At 42.9% G+C, this 27,784-nt stretch overlaps 1 protein-coding gene across 6 annotated transcripts in view; it reads right to left on the bottom strand.

Moving 5' to 3' along the window:
* PIP4K2A (phosphatidylinositol-5-phosphate 4-kinase type 2 alpha) overlaps positions 1 to 27,784 on the bottom strand; it is a 213,769-nt gene that overhangs the window by 100,820 nt on the left and 85,165 nt on the right. For all 6 annotated transcript variants that reach the window (XR_012376066.1, XM_025891928.2, XM_025891929.2 and 3 more), the window contains 2 exons: positions 7,453 to 7,550; positions 6,035 to 6,131 (listed from right to left, as the gene is read on the bottom strand). Coding sequence is in view for 5 of the 6 variants with exons in the window: in XM_025891928.2 (XP_025747713.1) it covers positions 6,035 to 6,131; positions 7,453 to 7,550 (195 nt within the window). In the remaining variant the exon portion in view is untranslated. The remainder of the gene's footprint in view (positions 1 to 6,034; positions 6,132 to 7,452; positions 7,551 to 27,784) is intronic.

Genomic DNA, 27,784 nt, shown 5'->3' with positions numbered 1-27,784 from the left:
TAGGAACTTCACAGAGCACCATGAGATCTCCTTTACAAATCTCAGGTTGGCACTTGACTGACATTAAAATACCAGAGACCTGTGCCTGGGGATCATAATAAGCAGACACCACATCTAACCTGGACAGGAGCTCCCTGTGGCAGGGATGACCGTCAGCTCTTGGTTGGAAATCATGGGTCATAACCCGAAGTGGGTTCAGTGGGGGGAAACAGAGGCCAACAGGAAGCCTGAGTTCTCAGGTGGGGGCAGTCTGTGATGGGGACAGTCACTGGTTCAACTCATAAGAAGGAGCAGAAAAAGCACAAGGAAAAATCTGATGATGTTGATAGGTTGTGAGGGAGTTTTCCCCAAAAGTCTGTCAGGAGATTGGTCCAATGTGAGAAGAGCGCCTTTGGTTTTCGGCCCAGGAGGAGTTTCTGTCCCATAGGTACTGTGAGGCCCACGGAGGCTCACCGGTGAGGCCAACATGTGTGAGGAGAAGCTGTGAACGAGTGGGCTCAAGAGACACAACAGTTACCGAGGAAAGAAAGAGCTTACATGGTTCAAGGAGCAAGCAAATTCCAGATGGTGACAGTACAAGTAGGTCTGTCGAGAGACAAGCACTCACAAGCCCATCCCTCCCCCTGAGCACCACCCAGGCCACCCCACTACACGACTAGCAAGAGCACCTCTACGTTCAAAAGCCTAAAAACGCAACTGCATCTTCTGCTCTCTCCTGGCCCTTTCCCGAGCTAGTGACGGGCACCCCTGCTCTCCCAGCCCCTCGGGCTCCAACAACTCCACTCCTGGCAGGTTTCTCTTCCCCCCACCTTGGGGAGCTCTCTGCTTAACCCTGTCCATGCCGAGGGCTTTAGTGTCCCTGGGATAGTTCATAGCCTCCTAGCTACGTTATCTCTTTATTCTGTACATGACCACCTCAGTTATCTTTAGAAAATCCACAGGTCATCACACCATTCCCCTGTGCGAATCCACAGGGCTGCTCTGGGGCTGAATAACCTGAGGGCAGTCTGCAGCCGGTTTCTCATCTTTATCTCCACAGTCCCACCACCATCCAGCTGCTTCGCGTTTCCTGAGCTCGACGGCCACCATGCTTTGGCCCAGAAGGTTCGCTTCCCTGGATTGACCCCCGCCCCCGCAAGCCCTCCCTCCTTTTCTGCCACAGACATTTCCTAAGAGCCTGCCCCAAGCCAGGTTGACGCTAAACTCTGGGCCTGCACCCCTAGACACATGAGACTCAGTCCCTGCCCTCAGACGGTTTAAATGGTTTTTGGGAAATCTACATTTGAAAACACGGTGATAGGCTCTGTATTCTACAGATACTGGCAGATTTTTTTTCCCCCAAAGTTCCATATACTCTCAAGGTCTTAATACTTTAACATTTTATTTTTAAACTTGAAACTAGAACATCAAAAGTTTAAAACGTTAGCTTTTAAATTTAATTATTTTAAAATTAGAATTCTCCATTACAAATACAAAGAAGAAGATGCATCGAATGCAAATAATGAGGGATTCTAATTCAGGAGACGCGGTAGGGGAAAAGTAAGCCTGGTATTATCCTCTACGAAGAACAAGAGGGCTCAGTTTCAATTATGTGGTGGGTTGAGGCTTAACTGCATTCATCTCCATCTTGCAGAACTTTTTGGTTTCTGGTGGGCAATCCTCTCCTGCAGCTCAGAGACTTTAAGTGAAGCCTCCCTTTGACTGGCCAGGCCTGCTGTAAAAGGTTCTGATACTCTGAGAGACTGGAAAGAGGGATGCAGATTTTCTTGGGGAATGGTAAAAAACAAGATGTCTGGGTTTCTGTAAATCTCATTAGCATCTTATACAGAATCTGATATAGGATAGTTAAAACAAACAAAAACGAATTCCTTTGCCCTTTCTTCCCTTCTGCATCCCCTATAATGTCTTGCACAGAGCCTGACATGCAGTAGGTACAAATAAACACATGCCAAGTGGTAATTGTGCAGGAAATCCTCCACCGAAGGGGCACCAGCACTTCGGGGGGGGGGGAGCAGCGGAGGTAGAAACGGTGTCAGGAATAGTGGGGACCTCCATGGGTGCATTCATCTTAAAAGATGCCTTATCCTAAAAGTACGGTAATGCTGAGTCCCATTGGCCCGACAATGATCAGAGGAACACAGTTCAACACTGAGCCTCTTACAAACCAGGGAAGTAATTTTAAGACACACTAATAAACTGGAGAATGTTCTGAATCTGAAAGCACTGGACATACCTACATAGAGGTTTATATGTACATTTGTTAAGTGATACTCTTATTAATGCTGAATATTCTAGAACCACTGCTTGCATTTGTCTTTAACAGCGAGAAAAAGAAGTTTTATTTTTAAAGGACAATCAAGAAACCAAAACCAGGGGAAAGATACAAATGTGTACAGTAGGAATGCTCTTCAATTCTCTTCAAGAAGTTGAAGTTTGCTGATAGAGGTCAGTGAGGTGGGCTAATTACCATGTTCCACTTGTATCAGATTCATCAATACTTTTTCAGATGCGGCAAAAGGACATCACACACACAAGGCAGGTCGACAGCCTTTATCCCTTTGATTCAATGTGAAGGTCTGAATACTAAATGAACCAGACAGCGGAGCTCCTTATCGCCACATTGATTTAATGCTGCTCATCCAATAAGCAGGCACTTCAGACAAATCAACACATCAAGGCAAAGCAAAGCAGTGTGAGACCTGGTCCCCTCTAACAATCCGGTGCCATCAAAAGATGAACAGACCCCAGGTCACTGATCTCACTTTTCAAATCAGATGGAGAAAGAGTATTTAATTTGGTACTACATATGTCACCTGATACACGTCGCTTGTTCTGACCATGATCAGTGCAATGTCTGGGCAGTGGTGAGTTGATGTGCCCGGCAGCTGGGATAACAGCCCCCCCTAGCCCTGGCCTATGCCCATGGCAGGGCTTCCCAGGACCCTCCCAGGACCACAGCACCTCCACCTTCAGCCCCGCAATGCCCAGCGGCCCTCAAGGTATGAACTCAGAGAAAGAGCCAGCACACTTCTTCCATTTTTCCAAACCAAGTGGCCAACCAAGTGGGGAGTGGAGCCCAAGATCACATCTATGATCTTGTTTTCAGCTTAAACTCTGGGGCCTACCCCTACTGAAAATTTTCTAAAAGGTAGAGACCTTGGGAAAGGAACATGGGGCTGGGGAGGGAAACCAGCATATATCTCTGGTTTACTGAGGTTACTAAACACCCACCTGTTTTTGTTTTTTTTTTAATAGAAATACAGTTGCCAAAGAGAAAGCAGCAATTTAAATGCCAAAAGCACTGGGTATAGCTGAGGAGAGGAGTGGCGTTCAAGTGATTAATTATACTCACAACCAGCTCTCTATACTGATCTCTCCTGCTAAGAGCTTCAGACACTTGCCAATTAGTTACGTGAATCATCCTCTACTTGCCTGATTTGCCTTTAAAGTTGGTACTCAGCAATTTGCACTTACTTAAATATCAAGTTACATGGTTTTGTTTTTAGGGGGGGAAAAGGTGAAGGAAAACTGGCTCGTATCTTGGTATCTCTGCAACTACACTGGTCATTTTAGGAAATTTTAAAAATGACTTTCATGGGCTGCAGTACAGATTTCAGGCTGTAAAGCATCCATTTCAAATCTCACTTAACTGGGCTGATTACGGGAAGAAATTTAAGAACTTCATTTTGGTAATGAATTGAGGAACCTGACAAGATCCTGTAGCAGAGGCCCTCAAAAGCCAGTTTCTGTGAAATGCCAGTGTAGCCGATTAAAAAAAGGGGAGAGGGACAGAGGGAAGAACACGTGAGTTTAACATGGGAATCAGAGGCAGAAGAGATTTTCTTAGGACATCAAAGTTGTCAGCTATTCGTTCCTTTAAAGCACTGTTTATTTTCATACGGCCTCTTTAAATGTATTAGAGAGTTCTTAAATAATGTAGAATCATTTCTTTTTATTTTATACAACCTTTTTTACTATTCCAAAGTTGGTTCTTTAAAAATGACTTATTGCGAGGGGCGCCTGGGTGGCTCAGTTGGTTAAGCGACTGCCTTCGGCTCAGGTCATGATCCTGGAGTCCCGGGATCGAGTCCCACATCGGGCTCCCTGCTCGGCGGGGAGTCTGCTTCTCCCTCTGACCCTCTTCCCTCTCATGTGCTCTCTCTCTCATTCTCTCTCTCTCAAATAAATAAATAAAATCTTTTTTTTAAAAAAGTGACTTATTGTGGCGCCTGGGTGGCTCAGTTGGTTAAGCGTCTGCCTTCAGCTCAGGTCGTGATCCCCAGGTCCTGGGATCGAGTCCCACGTTGAGCTCCCTGCTTAGCGGGGAGTCTGCTTCTCCCTCCCCCTGCTCTTGTGCACTCTCTCTCTCTCTCTCTCTCTCCCTCTCAAATAAGTAAATAAAATCTTTAAAAAAATAAATAAAAGTGACTGTTTTTTTTTTTAAATTCCAAGTCTAGATTTGACTGAAATTCTTTCTCTTACACATGAGGCCCAAATCTGAGCGCTGACTCCACCGCTTTTTAAAAGCAAAGCGAGCACCCACTCTCCCCTGCCCCACTTCTCCTCAGCCCTCTCTGGGGTGCACCCAAGCCTCTACTCAGAACCCACCTCTGTGGAAACCTCAGCCCTGGTCCACAGAAGAGGGAATGGCACTGGCAGCCTGGCTAGCAACACTTATTTGAAATCTGGCAGCTTGGAGGCTTCTTGTAAGCCTTAGTGAGCATGCGAAAAATTCTTGGAAACTCAAGAATGGGGTGGGGCCGGGCAGGGTGGGGAGGCCCACACATCTTTAGGGAAGTATACCAAACTAAACTCAATTTGCTTCAGGGACCCTATTCTTTAAGGGAAAATACAAGGTAAGCTGTGTCGATGTTCACCTTGTGAGGTCACTCAGGGTGGCAATATGGCACTTAATGCAGGATAAATGAGGATTTCTGATTTGGGGCAAATGAAAGGAAGTGTTTACTAGATTTGAAGGGATTTAAAATAAGTCAGTGTTTTCACAGTAAAATGAATAGACTGTCCTAAAAGACCAGAAAGTAGCCCTTGCATCTCTTAACTCAGATTTTCTACTCTTAAAAAAAAATCCTTGGTGGAGGCGGCACCTGGGTGGTTCAGTTAGTTGAGCATCTGCCTTCGGCTGAGGTCATGATCTCAGGGTCCTGGGACAGAGCCCCGCATTGGGCTCCCTGCTCAGCGGGGAGTCTGCTTGTTCCTCTCCCTCTGCCCCTCCTCCCCACTCATGTTCTCTCTCCTCTCTCAAATAAATAAATAAAATCTTAAAAAAAAAAATCCTTGGTTTTTACAAATCTGACTGGCTGATATCAGGTCCTTTCTTAGGAGACATGACCATGGATGAGCACTTAGAGAAGCACCATGATCTCAATTTTAAAAGTCAAATTTGAGAACCAGGCATGCATAGGAAGAAAGCAAAAGGGCACATTTTCCTGTGGTGGGCACCAGGAGCAGACGCGAATGCTCCCCAGGCCGTTGCCAGGACTGGCAGGCTCCTGCCGGTGACAGTGGCTCTGCGGTCACTAGACCATGATGCATCACAGCACACCAGGTGTGGCCTCTGACAAAATGCTGCGAGCAAGAGTCAGGTTCAGCCAATCTGAAAAGCAGCAGATCAATCAGAACAAAAATAAAATTTCTACGATTGCTAAGTGGCCTCTGCAAATACAGTTATTGGGAATTCAAGACACACATACACACTGGCACAGGCTGTGGATGCATCTGATGGCAGAAATCAAAAGGAGGCTCTGCTAGCAGGACACTTCCACTGGGAAATGAAAGTATCAGCTAGAACTCTCACGTGTGTTCTCTTCCCAAAGAATAATCTTTTCCTACCGACTGCTAAAATCATTCTGTACAGAGGCTCCCAAGTGAAAGAACCCTTTACTTCAGAAAGAACATTGAAACATTCTTATATAAAATGAAAATTACTATTATATAATTACTTGTAATAAAAAAATGTAAGTCTTATTTTACAGAGCAAAACCCATTTGAAGCAAAGGTTACAAAAGCAACTCACCTGGAAATCCTGGTCATCGATGCCAAACCTCTCCCGCAGGTTACGGAAAACCATCGGGCAGTATTCCTTAAATTTGAAGTGGCTCGGCATATTTTCTCTGAAATAGTCATATTGTGGAATAAAGTTTAGCTGCACAAAATGTTAACCAGCTCTGAATCTGCCACCATCTAGTTCCACATGTAGCCAAGTGCCTGGAGTTCCCCACCCCGAGAAGGCACGGGTATGCTTCACAGGATCGACTACGACCCACAGTAAATCCAGGGGACACAGACTGGTCACATTTATCTCCTTGCACCACCTAGGGGCCCTGGGACTAGATGACCATTCTAATCCCGACTACTCCTTACAGCCGCTTCCCCAAGGATGAAGAAGTGGAAAGAGAAGGGGCCACACACACAGAAGGAAACGGTGAAGGGACAGCAAAGAACCTGGGGGACTGGGGACGGGCAGCAGAGCGAGTCACAGACGTGCCCCCCCCCACTCCTCCAGGGACTTGCTGATTAAAGCTTGCAAAACAACACTATCTCTCACTCCTTGAATGACCTATTTTATGCTATATATAAATACCACATTCTAAATTCACATAGGAAAAATCCTTCCAAAAGGTCAACCTCTCAACAGTAGTAAGAGAATTAACGCATCCGCTTCACATCAGAACAATGGTCACACTAAGAAATTTCATAATTGATCCTCATGTGGGAGGTATTTCTTGGAGGCTCATCCCACTCATTCGGAATTGCTTCCTCCTTTGTGTACACACACACACACACACACACACACACACACACACACACACCTCTACTGTAATACTTTGTACACCGAATTACAGTAATGTGTCTATGTGTCAGGTTCCAATCACCTGCCTGTGAGCCCCCTGAGGGCAGGGCCATTTCTTATACTTCCTTGTCCCTCCTGCTCTCAGGGGACAGCTAATATATAAGGTGCTCCGTAATGATATCTAAAACGACATTCAAATGAAGGAGAAATGGTCTCAATGCCCAACACGGCCTCCAATTATGTTTTATAAAAATGTACCTTAACTCTTTATTGTTCTATGAAGGAGTCATTCCTGTTCGTGAGGTAGGCATTATTAGAGTTTTGTATAAGATAGCTGAGGTCCATCACTGCTAAAAATTCCAAGCAATTTACAGCTTCAAACATTTAAATTGTAATGAGAATATCACTTTTAACATATAAGATATTCATAGAGAACAATATGCCATATGGCAAAAGGATATTACCCAAGAGGGCTTGCTGCTGCTTTTCTGAAAATGACAGATGGTTATGTTTATCACAGGATTAACTTCATCAGCAAAACTTTACTCCCACCCATTGAAAAATAATGTGATTATAGAAATTCACAAAAATCATGCTCCTGGCAGCCATGTCAGTCCTAAAAAGGCCATACTTGTACTTACTTGTTAAAAAGGTGATTGTCCACCTTTATCTTTGAATAGGCTTTGAAGTCATCCGGCATCAACATAACAGGGATTTGAACGTGGCTCAGTTCATTGATCTAGAAAAATACAAAATAGATGGCACAGGTTATTACTATCGACACGGAAAGTGCCTGACTTGAACACGGGGCTCAGGAAGAAAACCCGGTAGATGCGAGCCCCTCCCCCCACCTCCCTCCTGCTCCTATCCCAACCTGTCTCTCTTGCTGCCCTCCCCGCTACCCCTTCAGGCTTTGCCACTGCCTCCAACTCACATCCAGCTCCAACTCCCACTGCTCATCTGGGTCCGCCGCTGCGCCTGCGGGGGGCCTCTGGGGGGCAGTGGCAAGGGAGGCATCCTGGAGGGTGAACCCTCATGGCCAGCTATCCCTGCTTCTCCCATTTATCTTCCCACTTCCCCTGCAGAGCCTCAGCCCAGAGCTCCTTTGACCACATGTCCAGGACAACTACCCCCTGTAAAGAAAATACCATCTGAGAAAGAGGGCTTTTCAACTTCTGACATAAATATTTGTTGAATTAATGAATGTGACCATTTCTTTAAATGTTTGGGTACTCAAAAAGCAACACTGTCATTCATGTGATCTTTACCTTTCTTACAGGAACTACATTTAAAAATAAGTTTTGGGGCGGGGCATGAATTTACCAAAAGAGCAGCCTTCATGAAGGAAGGAAAGGAGACGTATGGCCCTGGGACTAAGTAAGAGGGAGACGGGCTTGAAAGGGGTCAAGACCAGAAGTAAAGATGTGGTTGCAGAAAACAAAGGGTTGGGCCCAGGTGCCTGGGTGGCTCAGATGGATGAGCGTCTGACTCTTGGTTTCGGCTCAAGTCATGACGTCAGGGTCGTGAGACAGAGCCCCACGTCAGGTTCCACGCTGGGCATGGAGCCTGCAAGGGATTCTCTCTCTCCCTCTGCCCTTTCCCGTTCTCACTCTCTCTTTTTCTAAAATAAATAAATAAAATCTTAAAAAAAAAAAAGAAAACAAAAGGTTGGACCAAGTCTGTCTGAGTTTCAGTGAATGGCAGGAACAGCTTTTGATGCATGACTTTGGAAAGGTTGAACTTTCTCTTGGTTAATTATTTTTTCTGTCTTGGCTCCCAAGCTATACCTCCCTCGTTGCTACTAATAAAAACCACTTTTAAAGATTTATACTTCCAGTAAATTCCAGAAGGGTTCTCAGTTACAAAAACAAAAACAAAGGAAAAAAATGGGTTCTTTGATAAAGCAGAGTGGTTAACACATTGCTGGGTTCCTAGAATGTAGAGAAAAATTTCAAGATGCCTTCCTTCTCCTAAAAAGAGTTTAATCCACAGGGACTGCGATGACTATCAAGCAAGCATGAACAGAGCAGTTTCTCTGAAAATAAATACCAATTTTGACATTTAGGAAGCTGGGGAGCTCAACCAAACACTTCAAACCTTAAATGAGGACACTTGAAGGAAGTAAAAGGAGTCCCAACAGGTGGTAGAAGTAAATGCAAATGGTGTCTGGGGAAAAGCATCCCCAGTGCAGGCCTCCAGGAGTCCCACAGATTCAGTTCAACCAAACGTGAGTGCACAAAGATAACGAGAGTGGGATTCAGCAGAAACAAAAATTATTTTCATGACTTCAGCTATTAGAATGATCAGATACAGGGCGCCCGGGTGGCTCAGTCAGTTAAGCATCTGCCTTTGGCTCAGCTCATGATTCTGGGGTCCTGCGTTCAAGCCCCATGTTGGGCTCCCTGCTTAGTGGGGAGTCTGCTTCTCCCTCTCCCACTCCCCCTACCTGTGCTCCCCCGCCACCAAATAAATAAATACAATCTTAAAAAAAAAGAATGATCAGATACAGAAAAGAAAACAAAAACCATGTGTAAAATGTATGAAGAAGTAAAAAATGGACTGGCAAAAATGAGTAAACTATGAGACTTTCCAAAAGACCAGTCAGGTTGAAAGAGAATCCAACAGAACTTCTACAAAATGAAAACTACAACTGGTGAACAGAAACTAGAACTAAAACAGCCCCCTCATCTAGGGCTTTGGCAGGAGACTGGATAACTGGTATACTGGAGGGGAAATCTGAGGAAGTTACCCAGAATCCACAAAGAATGAAAATGTAATATATAAAAGAATGATTAAGGAAGGAAAAAAAAAAAAGGAGAAGAAGAATGGTTATGACGGGGTTTGGAGTGAGTTTACATGAAATCTTAGAGGAAGGGGATGGAGTATGGGGAAAAACAGTATTTGAAATATAAAGGCTGAGAATTTCCCACCACTGAAGGAAGTTATAAATCTATGGATACATAATACACAATGTACACAAAACAGTCTAAGAAGAAATCCACACCTAGATACACTGTAATTAGACTGAAGATACCAAAATCAAAGAGGAGAAAACTGGCCAGAGGAAAAAGACAGAACACAAAGGCGGAATGACAACCAGATGGACAGCCAACTTTTCAACAGCAAAACTGGCAGCCCAAAGACAGTGGTAGATCTTCAAAGTGAAAAATGACTGTTTACATAAAACTGTACACTGTGGTATATCTTTGGTCCATTATCTGGGTTCCTGGCACAAATCTAAAACCCTTGGAATTTCCAGAGTGACAGGAAATATCTTCTGCTGTTCATAAGAGGCCCTTTCTGAACACCCCTGAATTTATGTTAATGAGGTGACTCAGGGTGGGGCTGGTCACCAGAATGACCAAGTAAGTACGACTTTGGCACGTTCAGCCCTGCTCACGGATCTCAGGGAAGGGGAAGGAGGTTGCCAGAGATTAAGTTCCATAAAAACTCCTGAACAAGACATGGTGAGCTTCTGGGTTGGTGAACATATCCACATGCAAGGAGAAGGCACACCCCAGTTCCATGGAGACAGGCGCTCCTGTGCTCGGGACCCTTTTGAGCCTCAGACTATGTACCTCTCCACCTGGCTGTTCATCTGGATCTCTTATAATATCCTCTATAGTAAAGTGGTAAATGTGCATAAAGGTTTTCTCTGAGTTCTGTGAGCCACTCTAGCAAATTAATCAAACCTGAGGAGGAGGTCATGGAACCTCCGATTTAGAGCCAGTAGGTGAGCAGCACAGCCTGGGCTTGTAGTTGGTGTCTGAAGGGAGGGCAGTCTGTGGGACAGAGCCCTTAACCCGTGGGGTCTGGTGCTGTCCCCGGGAAGGCAGTGTCAAAATTCATTGCTTTGTGGTACTGGGAAAAACACACGTGGGGTCGAGCCACTGAAACTATCTTCCACAAAATGAGAGCAAAATAAAGGCTTTTTCATAGAAACAAAAACCGAGAACCCACCGACAAAGGACCTCACTAAGGAAATGGATATGCTTTAGTAGCATATTACTTAGACTGTAAGGACATAATTCAGAAAGTAAATGTTATGCGTGGAAGGTCTGAGATACAAAAAGAATTAGCAAGCAAATAAATTGGTAAACATGAGGATAAATACAAGTAAATATCACCTATATAAAGTAATGCTTGATTCATGGGATGAAAATGTACAGAAATAAACACTGAATAACAACAGAGTGTGAGTTGGGAAGCAAAGTTACATGCCCTTGTATTATTCAGGAAGAGAGTAAGGTATAACTTTAAGTATCATGATAACATTTAAGAGGCAAACATTAAAAGAACAGAAACAGAGTATCTAACTTCCAAACTAGTAGAAGGGGAAAAACAGAATAAGAAAACAAATAAAACTTGTTATTTTAAAAAAGAGAGCAAAGAAGAAAACACAGACTCTGCAAAAATGGGACAAATAGAAAGTAAATGGTAGAAATTCATCTGCATATACACATAATCCCAATAAGCATACATACACTAGCAGTTAAAAATAGACTGTCAAAATGAGTGAAAAACTATGAGCTATATGCAAGAGAACATAACTCAAAAAGGTGGAAAGGAGCAGAAAAAACATATTAAATAGTACCAAAAATTATTGGGAAGCTAGTTGACCTTTACCAACATCAGCTAAGCTAATAACTTTAAGACAAAAGCATTATTAAGGATAAAGAAGGCCTGTACATAATGATAAAAGGTTCAATTAGCCAGGAAGATAGGATTCATATTTTAAGTACCAAATGAGCCTGGAAGTATACAACAAAAACTGTTAGGACCTCAGGGAAAATAGGCAACCCATTACTATAGAGGAAGATTTGAATATGCCTTCTGGATAGTTCAAACAGCCAAAAAATTAAGAAAGGTAAAGATTTTTAAACAATATATTGAACATGATTCAGTCAATATATGCTGTACACCTATGACTAACAAGTAGTCTTCCAGACGCTTGGGATATGTGATTGAAAACAGATTAAGATGCCTGCCCTCCTGAAGCTTACATTTGAGTGGGAAGAGTCAACAAATAAAAGATACACTTAGTAAATTACTATGTGAGACATAAATTATCTACTATGTTAGAAGACTATGGAGAAAAAAAAAAAAGGAGCAGGATAAAAGGGTAGAAATGCCCATCACTGCATGGGTGAGGGTCATTGAAGTATTTTAAATCGGGAGGGCTGGAGTAAGCCAAGGTTTGGAAGAGGAGACAGGTTTAGCACTCCAGTGCAAAGGCCCTGGGGCAGGGTGTGCCTGGTATACTTGGGACATGGAGATCCCTGTGGCGGGAGCAGATTACCTGAGAAGAGAAAGAGTTTAAAAGAGTTGAGATCACTGGAAAGACTGGCTTTTATTCCAAATGATATGGGAGCTGTTGCAAGGTTCTGGGTGGTGGAGTGATGACATCACTTAACTTAGGGTTTAAAAAGATTACTGGAGGGGTGGGGGTGGGCACAGTTATAGAAGCATGGAGCAGTGACAGCAGTGTAGGTAGGAAAAGGGGTATTTTTTGAAAGTGGAGCCAAGAAGATTTCCTGAAATTCTGGATGTAGAGTGTGAGAAAGAAGCCAAGACCAAGTCCGAGGCCTTGGCCTGAGCCTAATTGGGGGACAGGGCTGCCATCAACCAAGGTGGGGGAGAATTCCTTTCTTATGCCTTTCTGAATCATGTTAAAACCAAGTGCTTCAATAATTTTTTAAAAATGACAAAATGGAAAACATATATGCAAACTATCAGGCTATTTATAACATACATATATATATATATGTACATGTATATATATATAATGTTGGGCGCTGCAGATTCTCGAACCTTATGATCAGATTAGATACCGCCACCCACGTTTCCTGATCCACTTTGATTTTCATGTGGCACTTGATTTTTTTTTTTTTACACAACTGCTCAGCACCCAGCTTCCCAAAGATACCATGTCCTTGAAGGGAATGCAGTACAATCTAAGTTGAATTGTGAACTCCCTCAAGTTAGTCGTTTGCATGCTATCTTCAGATGCTGAGCATCGCCACATTTCTCTTGAAATTGGAAAATATCCTCTGGCACTCCTGGTAAATGTGCTGCAATGCCCTCCAGCACCTTGGCAGAGTTTGGAAAGCACAGAGATAAACAGCAGATGTTTAAAACAGCAAATGATATAATCTAATTATAGAATAAAATCATCAGAATAATCCCTTAAAATTCGTTGCAATGGATCCATAACCTATAAGCACTTTAGATTCATCCCAAACAAGCTTAGTTACAACCAGCAGTTAATCCTTAACCTGTATAAACTGATGATCTCTACAAGCAGTTTTATTGCAGTAACTCCATATCAACTGCGTTTGTGCAAGGCCAAATTACAATTCTGTTCCTTTCAAATTATTTCAATAACTTAATCAGGCATCACTTTTAGTCTCCTCTATACTATATTATTAAAATCTCCTTCATGTTATGATCCATAAAAATGTAGGAAACTGCCATTTAACAAAAACACAAGGCTAATTTAAGATCATACATTCTCTATTCATTTTACCCAAGTATCTTTTTTTTTAAGGATTTTATGTATTTGACAGAGAGAGCACAAGCAGAGGGAGAGAGAGGGAGAAGTAGGCTCCCTGCTGAGCAAGGAGCCCGATGTGGGACTCAATCCCAGGACCCCGGGATCATGACCTGAGCCAAAGGCAGACGCTTAACGACTGAGCCACCCAGGCGTCCCATCATTTTACCCAAGTATCTTAAATATTAAATCTTTCTCAGTATATCTGTGAAAAATCAGAAAATACGTATCTTTATACCAGCACTGGAATATCCAAGTTCAAAGACAAGAGAATCAGACCTGAAAATCAAGCTTTGTGACGAGCACAATTAGAACAAAGCTCGATGACCGATCAGTTTTTCTATATCTTGTGCAAACAAGAGTGTAAATAAAAACAGAGGACGTTTACAGGGTGGCAAGGGGAAGCCGAGGAGCGATCACTTCCTATCACTTTCCCCAAATGATACAGAAAAAAGTCAGAGAGAACATAAAAAATTATTCCTATCACAACACAGGCTCGGAGTGACTACCGAGAAAGCAAAACCCAATCTGAAGTAGGAGCAACCAAATCCCTGAATTCCTACAGCTCATGCTGTTGGGATCTGGACTGGCAACAGTATTCTCTTTAGAAAGAAAGCAAGAAAATAAAATTTTGAATCCTTTCTGCTTTATAGAGTTCCTGCTCTGGAAAAAGTTTTGTGGAAAAAAAATGTGAAAACCTTTCAGCCAAAATGGAACATGTGCTCTGAGAATTCGCCGATATTCACTCACCATCCGTTCTTTCACCAGTGCAACACAGGAGTGTCTGCTCTGGGCTGGTCACTGCACAGACAACAGTGTTCACCCTCGCGGTGCTTATAGTCCAGAGGGGCATGCACATTAATTGAAGAAGTGCACAAATGTAAAATTCCAACAGTGACAAGTGCCGGGAGAGAGAAGGACATCAGGCTAGGAGCAAGCATGACAGAGCTTAGACAAGGGCAGGAATGAGTAAAGGAGGAGCAAGACCTGAGCAGAAGGCAGGTGGGGAGGATTCCAGGAAGTAGGGTCACAGGTGCAAAGGCCCTGTGGCAGGAGGGGGGGGGGCACAGTTAACTAGAAAAATAAAAGGTTAACATGTTAGGAATGCAAAAATCAAGAGGGCACGTGCCAGGATGGGGCTGAACAGCATGCCTCTGAGGACTGTAAGAGGCTACTGTGGAACTCCAGGAGAGGCTAGAAGCCTGGCACAGCGTGGAGACAGCAGAAACAAAGAAAGTAGATTCCAGTGATGCTGAGGTGGTAAAAACATGGACTTGAGTGACAGGACAGACCATGATTCCATTTACTGAGTCAGAGCACTTTAAGGGAAGAGCTCAGTTTTCAACTTGCTAAATTTGATGTGCTCTTTTGACATCTTAAATGTCCATGTCAGGTAGGCAGGTGGACATGTGGATCTTTAGTTCCCAGGGGAGGCCGGAGCAGGACATAAAAATATGCATTATCCACATATAACACAATAGTTCTTCCTCAGGAGTAAATGAGGTAAGCTGGAGAGTGGACAGGGGGGGGGGGGGGCAGGGCAAAAGGAGTCTTGAGGAACATTAATGGTTAATAACATGGACTGGAGGATGAGCCTTCAAAGGAGAAAGGGAAGCACTGTGACCCCTCAAGGACATGAGGGAGGGAGGGAGGGAGTCAAGAACAAAACAGGACAAGAACGGTGTTGACCACTTCGAAGAAGTGGGAAGTCTAGCGGGACTGAGCACCATGGGGTCCTTGGCAACCTGAGCATGAAGGGTTCTGATGGCGGGTAGCGATGGAAACCAGAGCGGAGAAGCTGAGGGGAGCAGGTGAGGGGAGAGAACGCAGATGCGAAATCTGGCTGGTTTCTAAGTCGAGGAGAGAAGGAGAGAGAGAGAGGCAGAGGGATGAGGGATGGAAGAGACCCCGGAGAGAAGGGACGTTGCTTCCATAGCCCTTCTAACGGCGGGAGCAGATGGGATCCCGTAAATGAATGGGCTGTGCGGAGGCAGCTCCTCTAGCAAAAGAGGGAAAGTGACGGGGTTGTGTGGAAGCAGCCGAATCTGAGGGAGGCCAGCCGTTTCGTCTACTGGCAACTATCCTCCCTGGGGAGGAGGAGTTATGGGCATCCATGGGGAGTGAGAGGCAGGCTGGAGGTGGGGGGGGTGGTGCTCAGAGGCTTGGAGAGAACACAGAGAACTTGAAAGAATGACCACAGAATGTGGGAGAACAAGTTTGAAGAGGGAAATACAGCTGGGCTTTGGGGCCGAGTGGGGTCCAGCTGTAGTCTGTGACGGTTCATTTACAGGGAACCAAACAAACCCGTGGAGTGACATCCCGGGCAGGGCTTGGCCTCAGGGTGTGGGTGCAGAGGCGGAGGGTGGCTGGGGTCGCCTTCAGGTCCAAGGTTTTTGCGAGTTGAGTGTGACATAACGAGCGATGGAGTTCCAGGGTAATCACTTGGAAATGGAAAGTCAGCCCCAAACACTCCCCTGTCGTTGACGGGGGCAGCACCTACACACCGGCTGAGGTACAAAACCGAGAGAGAAGAAATGCTGGTGTCTAGACAGTAAGTGCCACAGGAACCGTGAGCAGGGAGGTGCTGTGGCAGGTGTGGCGGCTCCTGGAAGGGAGTGAAGCCCGATGTGGCTCTCGACGGACGGAGAGATGTGACTAGTGTTTCATTTAAACGTCTGGAAAATGCATACTTTTAGATGCTGCGACAAATCCCAGCTTCACAAATCAGAACACCCCAGGACGTGGGGAATGTTTCGCCCTCATTATTAGAGAAAAAAAGAAATGGAATGTGATTATACTCACTCCTTGGTTTGCACAGACTCATAAGATGATGAAATTAAAAAAGAATCTTAGAGATCCTATAGCTTAGTCTCTCATTTTGCAGATTACGATGTGTCCTGGTGTATCTACCCCTTTATAATCGAGTGGCAGCTCCGTTCTAAGTTATATCAGATGGCTACTTCTTGGGCATTTTATCTTTCTTTCATTCATGATGGCTTCACATTTCCTTTGGGTTTCTGTTTTCCCTGGAAATTCTCCCCACAAACCACTGGGTCAGGTTACGAGTAGCCAGATCTCATGATCTGTGAACAAATACTTCACAAACCAGAGGATCTACCATTTAAAGGCTTTTCATTAGTAAACACCATTTTTCAATAGTGTGCCCATGAGCCCCTATATTATCTTCTTCTATAAGCTTACCTGTACACAATATTCATCGGTTTCACCAAAATGTATGAATTATAGGGCTGCCCAATAACTGAAAGGCTATTTAACTTTCTGGATAATCTCTCCTTTAGGCTGACATTACACAAATCAAAATATATCCTTGTTTCTAGTTCACATTCTTGAGCTCATGGTAATGACAATGAGTTACCATCTTGAATAAGGTTAAGTTAATTCTATCTGTTAATTTCTATTTTCCACACACAGCTTTGGATTGTGAACACTATTTCAGGACAAAATTCTTGGGTTTCAAAGTCTTCAGGGTGAGAAAACTTTATTAGTTTGACATTCCATCTAGCCCAACCATTCCATACGGCCCACCCCAAAACTGGTAGCAAAACTCACAGTTTTATCATCACTAGTATACATTTGCAATTATTAGTACTTAACAAAGCATTAGCATTTTCTTCTTTCTTTATAGATACTTACAGAGGGAACACACATACACAGTTATATTGATACATGCTACATAATATCCATGAAAGGAAATAAAACAATTGTGTCCACCATTACTACTCGGAAGGAAGGAATGACACACACCTCCCATAAAAGTAAGCGTACATTATGAAATACAAGTAGTTTTAAATTTATGGAGATAAATGTGGTTTTGGAGTTTATTCAAATTTTATTAGGTTAACAATACACTGAAAGCACTATATTATTAAGGCCACATTTCCGGTTCTTCGGGTTGCAAATAATTAACTCTCATAACAGAAGTGCAATACCACTTTATACTTACGAGTACTTCAAAGTTGTCAAAACATTTTGGCAAATATTTTTTCATTTTGTATATTCATGGCCCTATAAAGCTCAAGGGCATAAAAGTATTATAAATACCCCCATACACACAGGCTGTAGGATGTGTCTCCCAGGACCCTGGGAAGAGCCTCACTGCCGTTTATGCCATTCCAGTTACCCCCAAAACAGACAGGTGTGGACCAGCTCTGCTTTTCTGCTTAGCCACTGGGGATCAATGTGGACAATGCTGGGGCCCAGCTTAAGACATCGAATAAAGAAGCTTTGTTGTCAGTCTCAATAGAAACCAGGGCAAAGGGGTGCAAGGAGGGTTAGTACCAAGGTTTAGTACAAAGTGGCCATATATAAATCAAGAGTGGGGGAGAGCAGAGAGAATGTGTGTAGAGGGGAGAATACTGATGGGCATGGGGTGGTGAAAGAGGGGGACGGGAGAGCTTCTGAGGTCTCTGCTCAGCTTTGCCTAACTCACTTTAATACTTGGCATTAACCTTGCTGCTAATACTTAGTGGACACCTGCCAAGCATCACATTAAGCACTTCAGGTACAGTACCTTATCTGATCTTGACAACAGAATGAAGTAGATACTACTATTATCCCCATTTTCCAGATAAGGAAATTAAGGCTTAATGAGATTAGGTAAACTAACCAAGCCTGTCTTGCTCAGGCAATTCACTTGAGTTACTTCAAATATAAAATTGAGACAGTGGGATTGGCCGACCTAACATCCTTTGGAGCATCTGACAGACTATAAGGTAAGATTAACAGCAACTTCATGAGATGTCCACCTGAGGGTCATGAGTTCAAGCCCCACACTGGGCACAGAGCTTACTTAAAAAAAAAAAAAAAAAATCCACCTGAAATTTTAAGTCTTCCATTGTGCCAAAAATTTCTAAAAGATTCCTTATCTTTTTAAAAGGGAGGAATAATTAAATAGATGTTTAGAATAAATTATTAAACACATTTAATTGAATTCGCACCATGGTCTGTTACAATTACATCAGCTACGATTTCAACAAGTGCAATCTAAATTCGGAAAGACCCGTTAGCCCTGAAAAGTTACCCTTCTTCTGACATTCCTTGTCATTTCAAAAAAGGGAAAATAACTCTTCCTCAAAGCTCCGTTAAATCACAATGAATCATAAACAGTATCCTTGAAGGATACAAAATTGATTTACAAAGCAATTATTTATTAAAGCAAATTTTCTAAGTTTTCCTTTATGAAAAATATGATTAACATATAGTATAGTAAAATTTATGTGGACTAAAATATGGACCAACTCAGAAAAGGTATCTTGATTCCTCTCCTCAGAAAAACATTCAAAGGTACTATCGCATTCAAGACACCTCCTATGCTGTTAAAACATAGGTTTGCTTTTTGGGGGTCAGATCTGCCGATCGCAGTGGTTATCCCTCCTGCAGATATAACACTGAATTCATACTGGCAAGAAAATAGAGTTTGCAATTAAGCTACAAAAAAGTGGGCATAATAAATAGCTACTGGACAAGGAATAAATAAGACCCAGCTGGTAATGATTCTGAAATTAAGACATACAGAGGTGTTCCCACTAAGCCATTTCACACTGCAGTATTTAAAAAATAAACTTCACTATTTTATATGATTTGTAAATCAAGCAAAGACTATGCTCATAAATAGTGAGGCTTATTAATGACAATTAATTCAGATATATTCAGCCTAAATACTATGTTCCCAGACTAATACATAATCAGTAATTTGTTTTCATTCAGTCAAGAATAAACAAAAAAGACTCCCCCCCCCCCCCGCAAGAGAAAACGAAAAAAAGAAAACCTCTTCCATGGAGACACTGAGATATTTATTCTGATTATGACAGACAATTCACTACAAACTATGCCATACTAATGAAATAGGAGGCACCCAGCACATGAACCCGCAGGCTACGCTGCTGGGCATAAGGGGGGCGGGTGGGAGCTGTTTTCAGAGCAGCATGTCCATCTAAGACTGGACCAGACAGGAGATGGCGACAGTGAGAACGCTCTTGAAGGGCCAATTATCCAGGGGCACCTGGGAGCTGAGCTGGATAAGCCTGAGACTCTTGATTTCAGCTAAGGTCACGATCTCCGGTGGTGAGATCCAGCCCCCAGTCTCGGAGGAGACCGCCTAAGATTCCCTCTCCCTTTGCCCCTCACCTCCCCGCCTCCTCCCCGTTCACGCACGCGCTCTCTCCAAAAAGAAAAAAAGGCAATTTATTCCTCTTCAAAAATCTCAAAACACAGATTGAGGCGGGGTTACTTTACCTCCTCCACAACCTTCCTACCATTTAAATATGAGTGCATATTTTAAAATATAATTTTATAATAAAAACAAAGTAGGTAAACTGCAGAGTGATAAACCTGAGCAAGCTAAACCCAGAGGACTCAAGGGCAGTAAGGACCCAACGGGAAAAAGAACCCGATGCATAACTTGACATGACTATTGTTTTGGATACTCTTTTAACTTTAATTAATTTCTTAGGGAAATCAAATAATAAATATGTCAAATTAGATTCCCTAGACTTTACAAATTTCACACTTGCTTTCTGGTCTACAAAGGATCCTGACTTCACAATTACAAAAGTGGTACAAGTTCACTACTAATGTTAAAAATGTCTTCTTCTGGGGCGCCTGGGTGGCTCAGTTGGTTAAGCGTCTGCCTTCGGCTCAGGCCATGATCCCAGGGTCCTGGGATCGAGTCCGGCATCGGGCTCCCTGCTCAGCGGGAAGCCTGCTTCTCCCTCTCCCCTACTTGTGCTCTCTTTCTCACTCTCCCTCAAATAGATAAAATCTTTAAAAAAAAAAAAAAAGTCTTCTTACCCCTCCATATACCACTTCATATCAGTGTCCAAAGACAGATACTTTCCACTTACTGGACTCATCCTAAAAAAACAAAATTCCTTTGTGACTCTATGGTTTATAAGCAAAGAAGGATCCCACCCATCCACCAAATAAGTTTCTTTGACCATTTCTGCCCTAGGGTTCATTGACTTTCGGAAGTGAACAGGTAGAAAACTAAAATTACTACTTCTATGAGGTAACGGTGTTCCCAGCGCTATGGGAACAAATCACAGCTCGAAGTTCTAATGCCTTCTGTCTGGATTCCACAAACACCAGGGTCATTTAAATGTGACCCAGAACTTTCCCTGGTTCTCCCCAAAGATACACAAAATGATCTCGGGTGCATTTTCCAGAGTGTGACCTAGGAAAGGTCATCAAGATTGTATGTGTCTCTCCCCACGCTCTTCTGCAGAGCCCTCTGCGCTCACTGGTTTGTGGGGAGGGTGTGGAGCAGGGGCTTGACAAGGAGCCAGGAAGCAGAGACCTAACTTTGAGGGTTGTTAATAATAAATTTTAATAAATTAGGCAGACTGCCTGGTTTAGAGAGAACTGCCCAGTTAGGTGCAATACCTATTACCACCCCTTCCAAATGCCTGAGAAGTGGCTCCTAAAAACTTGTTACATTTAATAGTTTGTAAAATGGGGCTCTCACCAGCAACTTACATACCGAAGCTCATATTTTGTGATTGAGATAGCAATCATAATGTCCTTAGATAAAAATATCATAAAGGCACCATTTTCCCTTTCTTTTACTAATTTTCTTAATACGTTTGGGGGGAGAATTACCTAAGTTTTTTTTTTTAATCTGACTTTTTACTGTCTTTTTGATACCTAACTTGTAATTTCTTATTCCCTATTAGAAAAATACCCATTCATTTGAGCATCAGCTCCCAGTTGGAAATAATTTTATAATCTTGTAATGAAGATAAGTTGAAATAATAAAGAGTTTTAAAAACTGAAGTCTCAATATGACTCAAGCACGTAGCCTGCACTTGGAATGGTGCGGTTCTCATTATAACTTAGACTGCAAATTGAAAAGCAATTTCGAAGTTCTGAGGTTTCAGAGGGGCAGGCAGAGCAAATTACAGTCAATTACAGAGGTAGAAAAAAACAGGCAGCTGAAAATGTTTGTGAAGTGTATTTTTATTTGTCTTGAGGCAAGAGGTCAATTTTCTACAGCTGCTCCATCACTATTCATTAAAACTGTTTTAAAAGTTAGTACCTTCGTATTTGCAGTAAGGCAAAATAAAAAAAATGCAAGTGTTATTTTAATTAAAGCCTTCTTGTGAAATGTGAGCTACCTTCAAATGTCTAGAAAATAAATGCTTTATTTTGATGAGCCAAATAAAACTGTTCTGATAGCAAAGCTGAGTAGAGATGCAAATCAAAGCACAAAGGTCTATCATTCCAACATCTATAAACTCAAAAGCCCAAATTAATACACTTATGGGGATTTTTCTGTTGAACAAGGATCATTAAGTCAATCTTTTGATAAATGGCTACTTGACTAAAATTAAAATGTCATCAGAAATATTTAAACTCTTGCTTAGAATCTTAATTTATAACATAGACACACACTCTACTATATACCATCTGTCAGCTTGGTATCTGCAATCTCAATCAGACTTCTGATGGATGTTCCTCATTGGCTGGCCCAATGCCAACTTCATCCAAAAGAATGAAATCATGTTAAAATTTTACCTCCATGAACCAAAGAATCTGACATGAAACTATTGAATTAAGGCCAAAAATTTACAGGCTTTTACAGAAGTAATACTGGCTTTAAAAATTTCAAGAAAAATGTTGCCAATGAAAACAAGATCTTGCCGTGTGAATGTGGTCTTGGGAGTCAGGAGATCTGGGACAGAGCCCTCATGCCACTTCATCACTGCTTAACCTTGAGCAAATTGCTCCAGCTCTCCTGATCTTGCGTTATGCTTTAAAAAATGAGTTCGAGAAGACAAGAGATTGTAAATGATGTGTTGTTTGGCCCAGACAGTGATTTAGAAAATGCTTGAATTAATTACCAATTTTTTTCAGACTTGAGAAAATTTACATCCAGATTTGGATTTCTGGCTTCTTTGGAAAACAGGAAGATCTGGCATCTTGCCTGGCATCATCTGGTGCTGAGTACCAGTGGGGATGCACCCGCTAGCTGGGCACAGGGCCCACCACTCTCTATAGTCATCAGCCTGGATGACCTCACTCATTCTAGGGTTTCAGCCACCACTGGGCTCCACTGCTGCATGGGAGGCAGTCCCACAAATAAAAGGGAGTCGTAAAACAACTTTCCACAGAGATTCTCTTAATTCCTAGAAGAAATAGATGATCTCATGAAGTGTTTTGCTTATGTGGGTGTCGGAGGACAGGGACAAAGGTAGGAAGAGGGAGCCCACAGCTCCGGTATTATAATCGACGGCACTGAATGATCTTGGTGCCTCACTGAAATGGACATAAAGACTCGAAAGGGATGCTAACCTGAGGTTAAGTCCCCCCGCGGCTGGCTGGAACCATGCCTTCAGCCTCTCTCCAGAAGGGTATCACAGTTGACACACAGGCAAGGTGTGATCAGAGACACAAGAACCATGTGGAGAGGACATCCTTTGAATTCCTGGACCCGGTGGATCTTAAGGCCAGCCTACCCCTGCCATCCATCCCAGATCCCCAAACCAACCAACTCTTTAAGTCAGGGCAAGTGAGGTTTCTGCCACTTGTGATTAGAGACATTCAAATACAACACTCATATGCTTAGTCAAGGTCGAATGAATGCAAACCACACTCGTCTGAGGACATGAATACTAGCAATGACGCAGCACTCCAAGAAACTGACCTTCAAAGTTTCCAATGAACAAATTTTACTTTTAATGGTCAGCTATCTAATATGCCAAAATAATTTAATGTTTCTTGATGTCTTTTTGTATAGTCATCCTGCAACAAGGACATCCTAAGCGTACAGTGCCCTTGGTGGACCGTGAAGAAGCAGCTTCCATAAGACTCCGGCAGATCCGATGCTGACGCGATGCTGGCTGAAGGCCCTACCTCGCACACCCCTCTGGGAGTGGGGCCTGCTGACTACGCTGAAGATAGGAGGAGTTTGGTGTGTCCCACTGGCACGCCCCAGGAGGACCAATCTGCTGAAAAAGTGAGCAAGGAGAGACAGCCACGCATTGAGAAAACCACTCACTCATGCACAGGATCAGTAACACCCACCAGATGATGGGGAAGGGGATAGGCATGTATAGTTCAGCCTTTTTTTTTTTTTTTAAAGAAAGGATTCCTTCAGCAAACTTCCTAGTTGGGAACGAACCTATATTTAAGATTCCAGAAGGAAGCACTGAATTCCTGATTCTGCCGGGGTTGGACTTTTGTTTTTCTTTCCATGAACAGAACAGAGGGTCAGCTTGTTTTATTGCACAAGAAAGAACAATATGAGGAAGGTTACCATTATGCAGTTTTTATAGCTTTCCTGGATTCCTGTTTTAAGTGATGAATTGACCATGCATTTTTTATCTCCTTCCCTTCCAGAAACCCTGCTAAAATGACAATAAGAAAGTTAGAGATGGAAAAAACAACCCTGGCCAAAAGAAAAAAAAAAAAAAAAGAAAGAAAGAAAGAAAAGAAAAACTTGGAGAGCAGACCACAGAAGAGGATAGCTCTTTCAAACACTTTTTAAAAGACAGCAGATAGAGCCCTGTTAACTGATGTCAGAGGAAAGTCCCACCTCAATGTCACTGGCCACTTTGCTCTCATACACGCAGAGGCCCTGGCGCCTGGAGTTTGGGTGGCAGAAAGTGTGTCCCCGTTGCCAACCACTGTCGCTCCCCGTGGGAGACAGGGGATTGCTTCTTTAGAGAACTGAACCCAAGGGGTTTCAGAGTCGGGAACGCCAGGCACAGAGCGGGGCAGGCTGGGGCACAGGACCAGTGGAAATCTCCACTCTCATCCCTGGGACCTCAGCCCCGACCCTCTGCTCTGCTGCGATCACACCTGGCCACTCCCCGAGGGGACACTGGAGGCTTCCCCTCCGGAGAAAGGCCCCAGAGAAAACTCCATCAGTGGGCAACAACGGGAAGGCTAGACCGTCCCCAGCCACCCACCCGAGAGCCCACCAGCTAGGAAGCGCTGCCCCTCCACAGAGCCAGAGTCTGCAGTCTGCTTCCTCGTCTTGTCCCGAAATCTGAATGGATAGCCATGAACCACCAGACACGGGAGGAAAGCCTCTAACATGAAAGAGGCACTCAAACCAATCTCTAACTTCTTCAGTGATATTTTACCCCACGCAATACTAAATTATGACATTCAGCATTTTACTAACTACTCAAAATAACTGAGACATAGAAAGTAGATGCTATCACTTTAACCAAAAGCTGTGTATTATTTTAACCAAAAAGAGGGGCGAGAGCGGAAAAGGCCTACGAGGGTGACAGCATCATCTCTCATGGCAGAAAGTCAACAGATATGGTTTACCATCGACAAACACACAGACAAATATAGAAATTACCTAGAAATACAGAGGTACATACCAGGGTTAATTATTATTAAGCATACCCGTGTGCTGATATGGAGAGTTCTCTAAGAAATAGTATGACGTGAAAAAAGCAAGATGTGTTTACTGTGCTCCCATTTCGGTTTCTGAGAAAGGTTATACATGTACATATTTGTGTATGAAACTTACAGGAAGCACATAAAAGCTGGAGGAGTGGGTTGGGGAGGGGGGTGGGGGTGAAGTTTCTCACATGTTGTTCTCATCATAATGATGGAGGGAAAACCAAAGCACTCACGAAGCATCTAACCCAGAGGCGTATCCTATAACTACAAGGCAACGTTCCCCAACAAAGAGTGCATGTGTGCTCCTGGCAAGAGGAGGGAGAATTTCTATTTATTTTGTAACAAAGAAAACTGACCTCTGTAAACGCATTATACCTCATCAGTTCACATGTCAGTCCTGAGCTGTACACTGTAAGGGAGATAGCTGGAAGAAATAGTCGGAAGCCCCTAGCTTGGAGGGGCCGTTGTCCACATCCGGTGCATCACAACTAACCATAGCCTGCACGTGCCCAGCTGAGTGCACTATAGAATACATGTCTGGTTTTAACTAAGCTAAATTAACCCTCCCAAAACAGACACGTGCTGAAAAAGATGCCTGAGAAGAACCTCCTGAAGCTAACACTGAAAACCCAAGCACCAGTTAATCAGAACTGGCAGAAATCTGAGCTGCTAGTGCATTTTCTCCATTGACCAAATCATGAAGTCAAGCATTGATGATTTAATCGGATATGACAAGAGTAGTTCAAAATCAACTGGCATCATCGAGAGGGCTCTTTAAAATGTGGGCTCCCATCCGTTCTGGTTAACTGTTACCAATGCACTATCCCTAAGATATCTTGAGATACTAGCTGGTGACAGCATGGTGCTATCTAAATCGGCAAGTCATTTCAAAATGAAGCACTCAACCTGAACACAAACATCTATGGTTATTTTAATGATGCTTAACATCACGTAATATTATAAAGTAGCAAATTTAGCACTCTTCGAAATTTTACTCATTTACTGATTAGTGTACAGAAGCTCCTTTCTGGGTTCCTTGAGTGGCAAAAGACTAGGCACCACGTATGGCTCTTTATTCCTGCCAAGGTAAAAATGGCCCAGCGTGCATGAAAACCAATATGGCACCAAATTCAATCGCACTCCTTTTCAGCGAACAATGTTAGCAGATACATAGAAGATACTAGGCGATGCAGGAGGATTAGAACAAACTGCAGAGCCTGAAAAGTTTGCTTCATAGTTGCATCGAAGTGAAGAGTAGTCTACCACGCTTCTGCTTCTGGTGTTTGCTAAATTACTCCATATACTCAACTACTCTGTGCGGTCGAGAGGCAAGCAAAGCCCAAGTAATTTAAGAAGTGAGATGAGTCATATGCTTTTTCTTTACAAAATGTCAAGTGTTCCAAATTCGTGGGCCTTTGCAGGGGTCAGGGGTGCCTGTCAGTGATGTGCTACCTAGCAGCAAAGAAGTAAACACACTTTAAGCATCCTTTCAAAGTAAAGGTGAGACTCAACATCCAGGGGGAAAATAACTGCTTTTCAAGAGAAACTAAGGCTTTGAAAAGGGACCATTCTAAAAACAGATGTTTGGAAATGTTTCCACTGTTTTGTGATCTTGTTGCCAAAAACAATGTAACTGTCACCTATGAAAACTCTTGTATCAGCACACTCAAAAACTTGGAAAGAGAATATCCTAGCCTATTAGAAATCTTGCCAGAGAGTTTCATGCTCCTTTGTTAAAACTTTAAACCATAATACCTCTCAATGAGTTTTGAAGTGTTCAGGGAAAATGAAATTTCACATCTGAAAGTTGACTAATACCTTTGTCAAGTCAATTAAAACTGGTAGGTTGGGCTGAGGCAAGGGGTGTGGGGATTTCGTGGAAAGGAAATGGCCAGTGATATGCAGCTTCTGTTGGTATTTACAAATCTTTGTGTGTATATTTTTCAGCAAAAGCCATTAAAACCAAGAATCCAAATATACAGAATGAACCTCAGAGGTAGGCTTAAAAGGAATCAAGTGTTAAAACCGAATTTTCAAAATACACAAATTAATTACACTGCTCACTTAAAAAGTAATCCTTTTTAATGAGGGCAAAAGGTTTTTTATAGTGTTAAAATTATTTTAAAATATTTAATCTTACCTTTTCTGGTTTTTAGAGATGTTGTAAAATACGTGAGCTTACTATTTGCCTCTGAATATAATGTATAAATAGTGCACATGGCAGCATGCTTAGATTTCACACATATGATGTGTGATCAAAAATATCCAGAGTTTATTGTTCTAGGGGAGATTTTTCAAAATACACATATCTTTACCCATCTACAAGCCCTGTGGTAGGAAACAGGGTATACAGCTGTGTGTTTTGGACAATAAAAAGTTCCCAGGTATTTTTGACACAATCCTCTCCTCCTTTGCTCTCCCCCGTGGAGCCACCAGGGCCTAGCACGCTCAGGGCACTTAGTCGGAACTACCGAGAAAGAAACGCGATCCTGTTACGTCCTTGCTGACCAGCGCTAGGCATACTACGTGGCATTCGCACTTTACCATAGCAACATCACATTTTAAAAACTGTCAAAAAGCACTTTCACGTATACCTGGTTTTTCCTTCCTAACAACGAGTCACATTTACCTGGTTTATCCTTCCTAACAATGAGGCAGAATTATTGTCATTGCACAAATGAGAAATAAAGTTTAAGGACTCAGAGAGGGTAAATGGCTTCCTTTAGATCATCGGTAGAAAAGGTAAAATTAGACTCCTTTCTGCTAAGCTCGATGCTTTGTGCCACCCTCACATGCACTGGACCCTGAACCCCAGAGTTCTAAAGGGAGTGCCCCATGGAAAGAGATGGCAGAGATGTGGTCCAGTATTTAATGAGAAAACGGGGGTTTAGCAGAGTCCCCTTCCGGAGGATGCTTCTGGTAATCACAGGGAGGAGGTAGCATGTGAGAAGTTTATAAAACTTGAGTGAAGTTAGGAATATAAATTTGTATCAAATGACTGTATGAGATTAACCACATTCGGTATCTAAATCTCAATCTTCGTG

The sequence above is a fragment of the Callorhinus ursinus genome, unplaced genomic scaffold (genome assembly GCF_003265705.2).
Source record: "Callorhinus ursinus isolate GAN/ISIS: 27379988/994484 unplaced genomic scaffold, GSC_fseal_2.0 scaffold63, whole genome shotgun sequence".
Taxonomy (NCBI): domain Eukaryota; kingdom Metazoa; phylum Chordata; class Mammalia; order Carnivora; family Otariidae; genus Callorhinus; species Callorhinus ursinus.
Note: the sequence above shows the minus strand (reverse complement) of the source record. Positions and strands in the feature narration are given on the sequence as shown.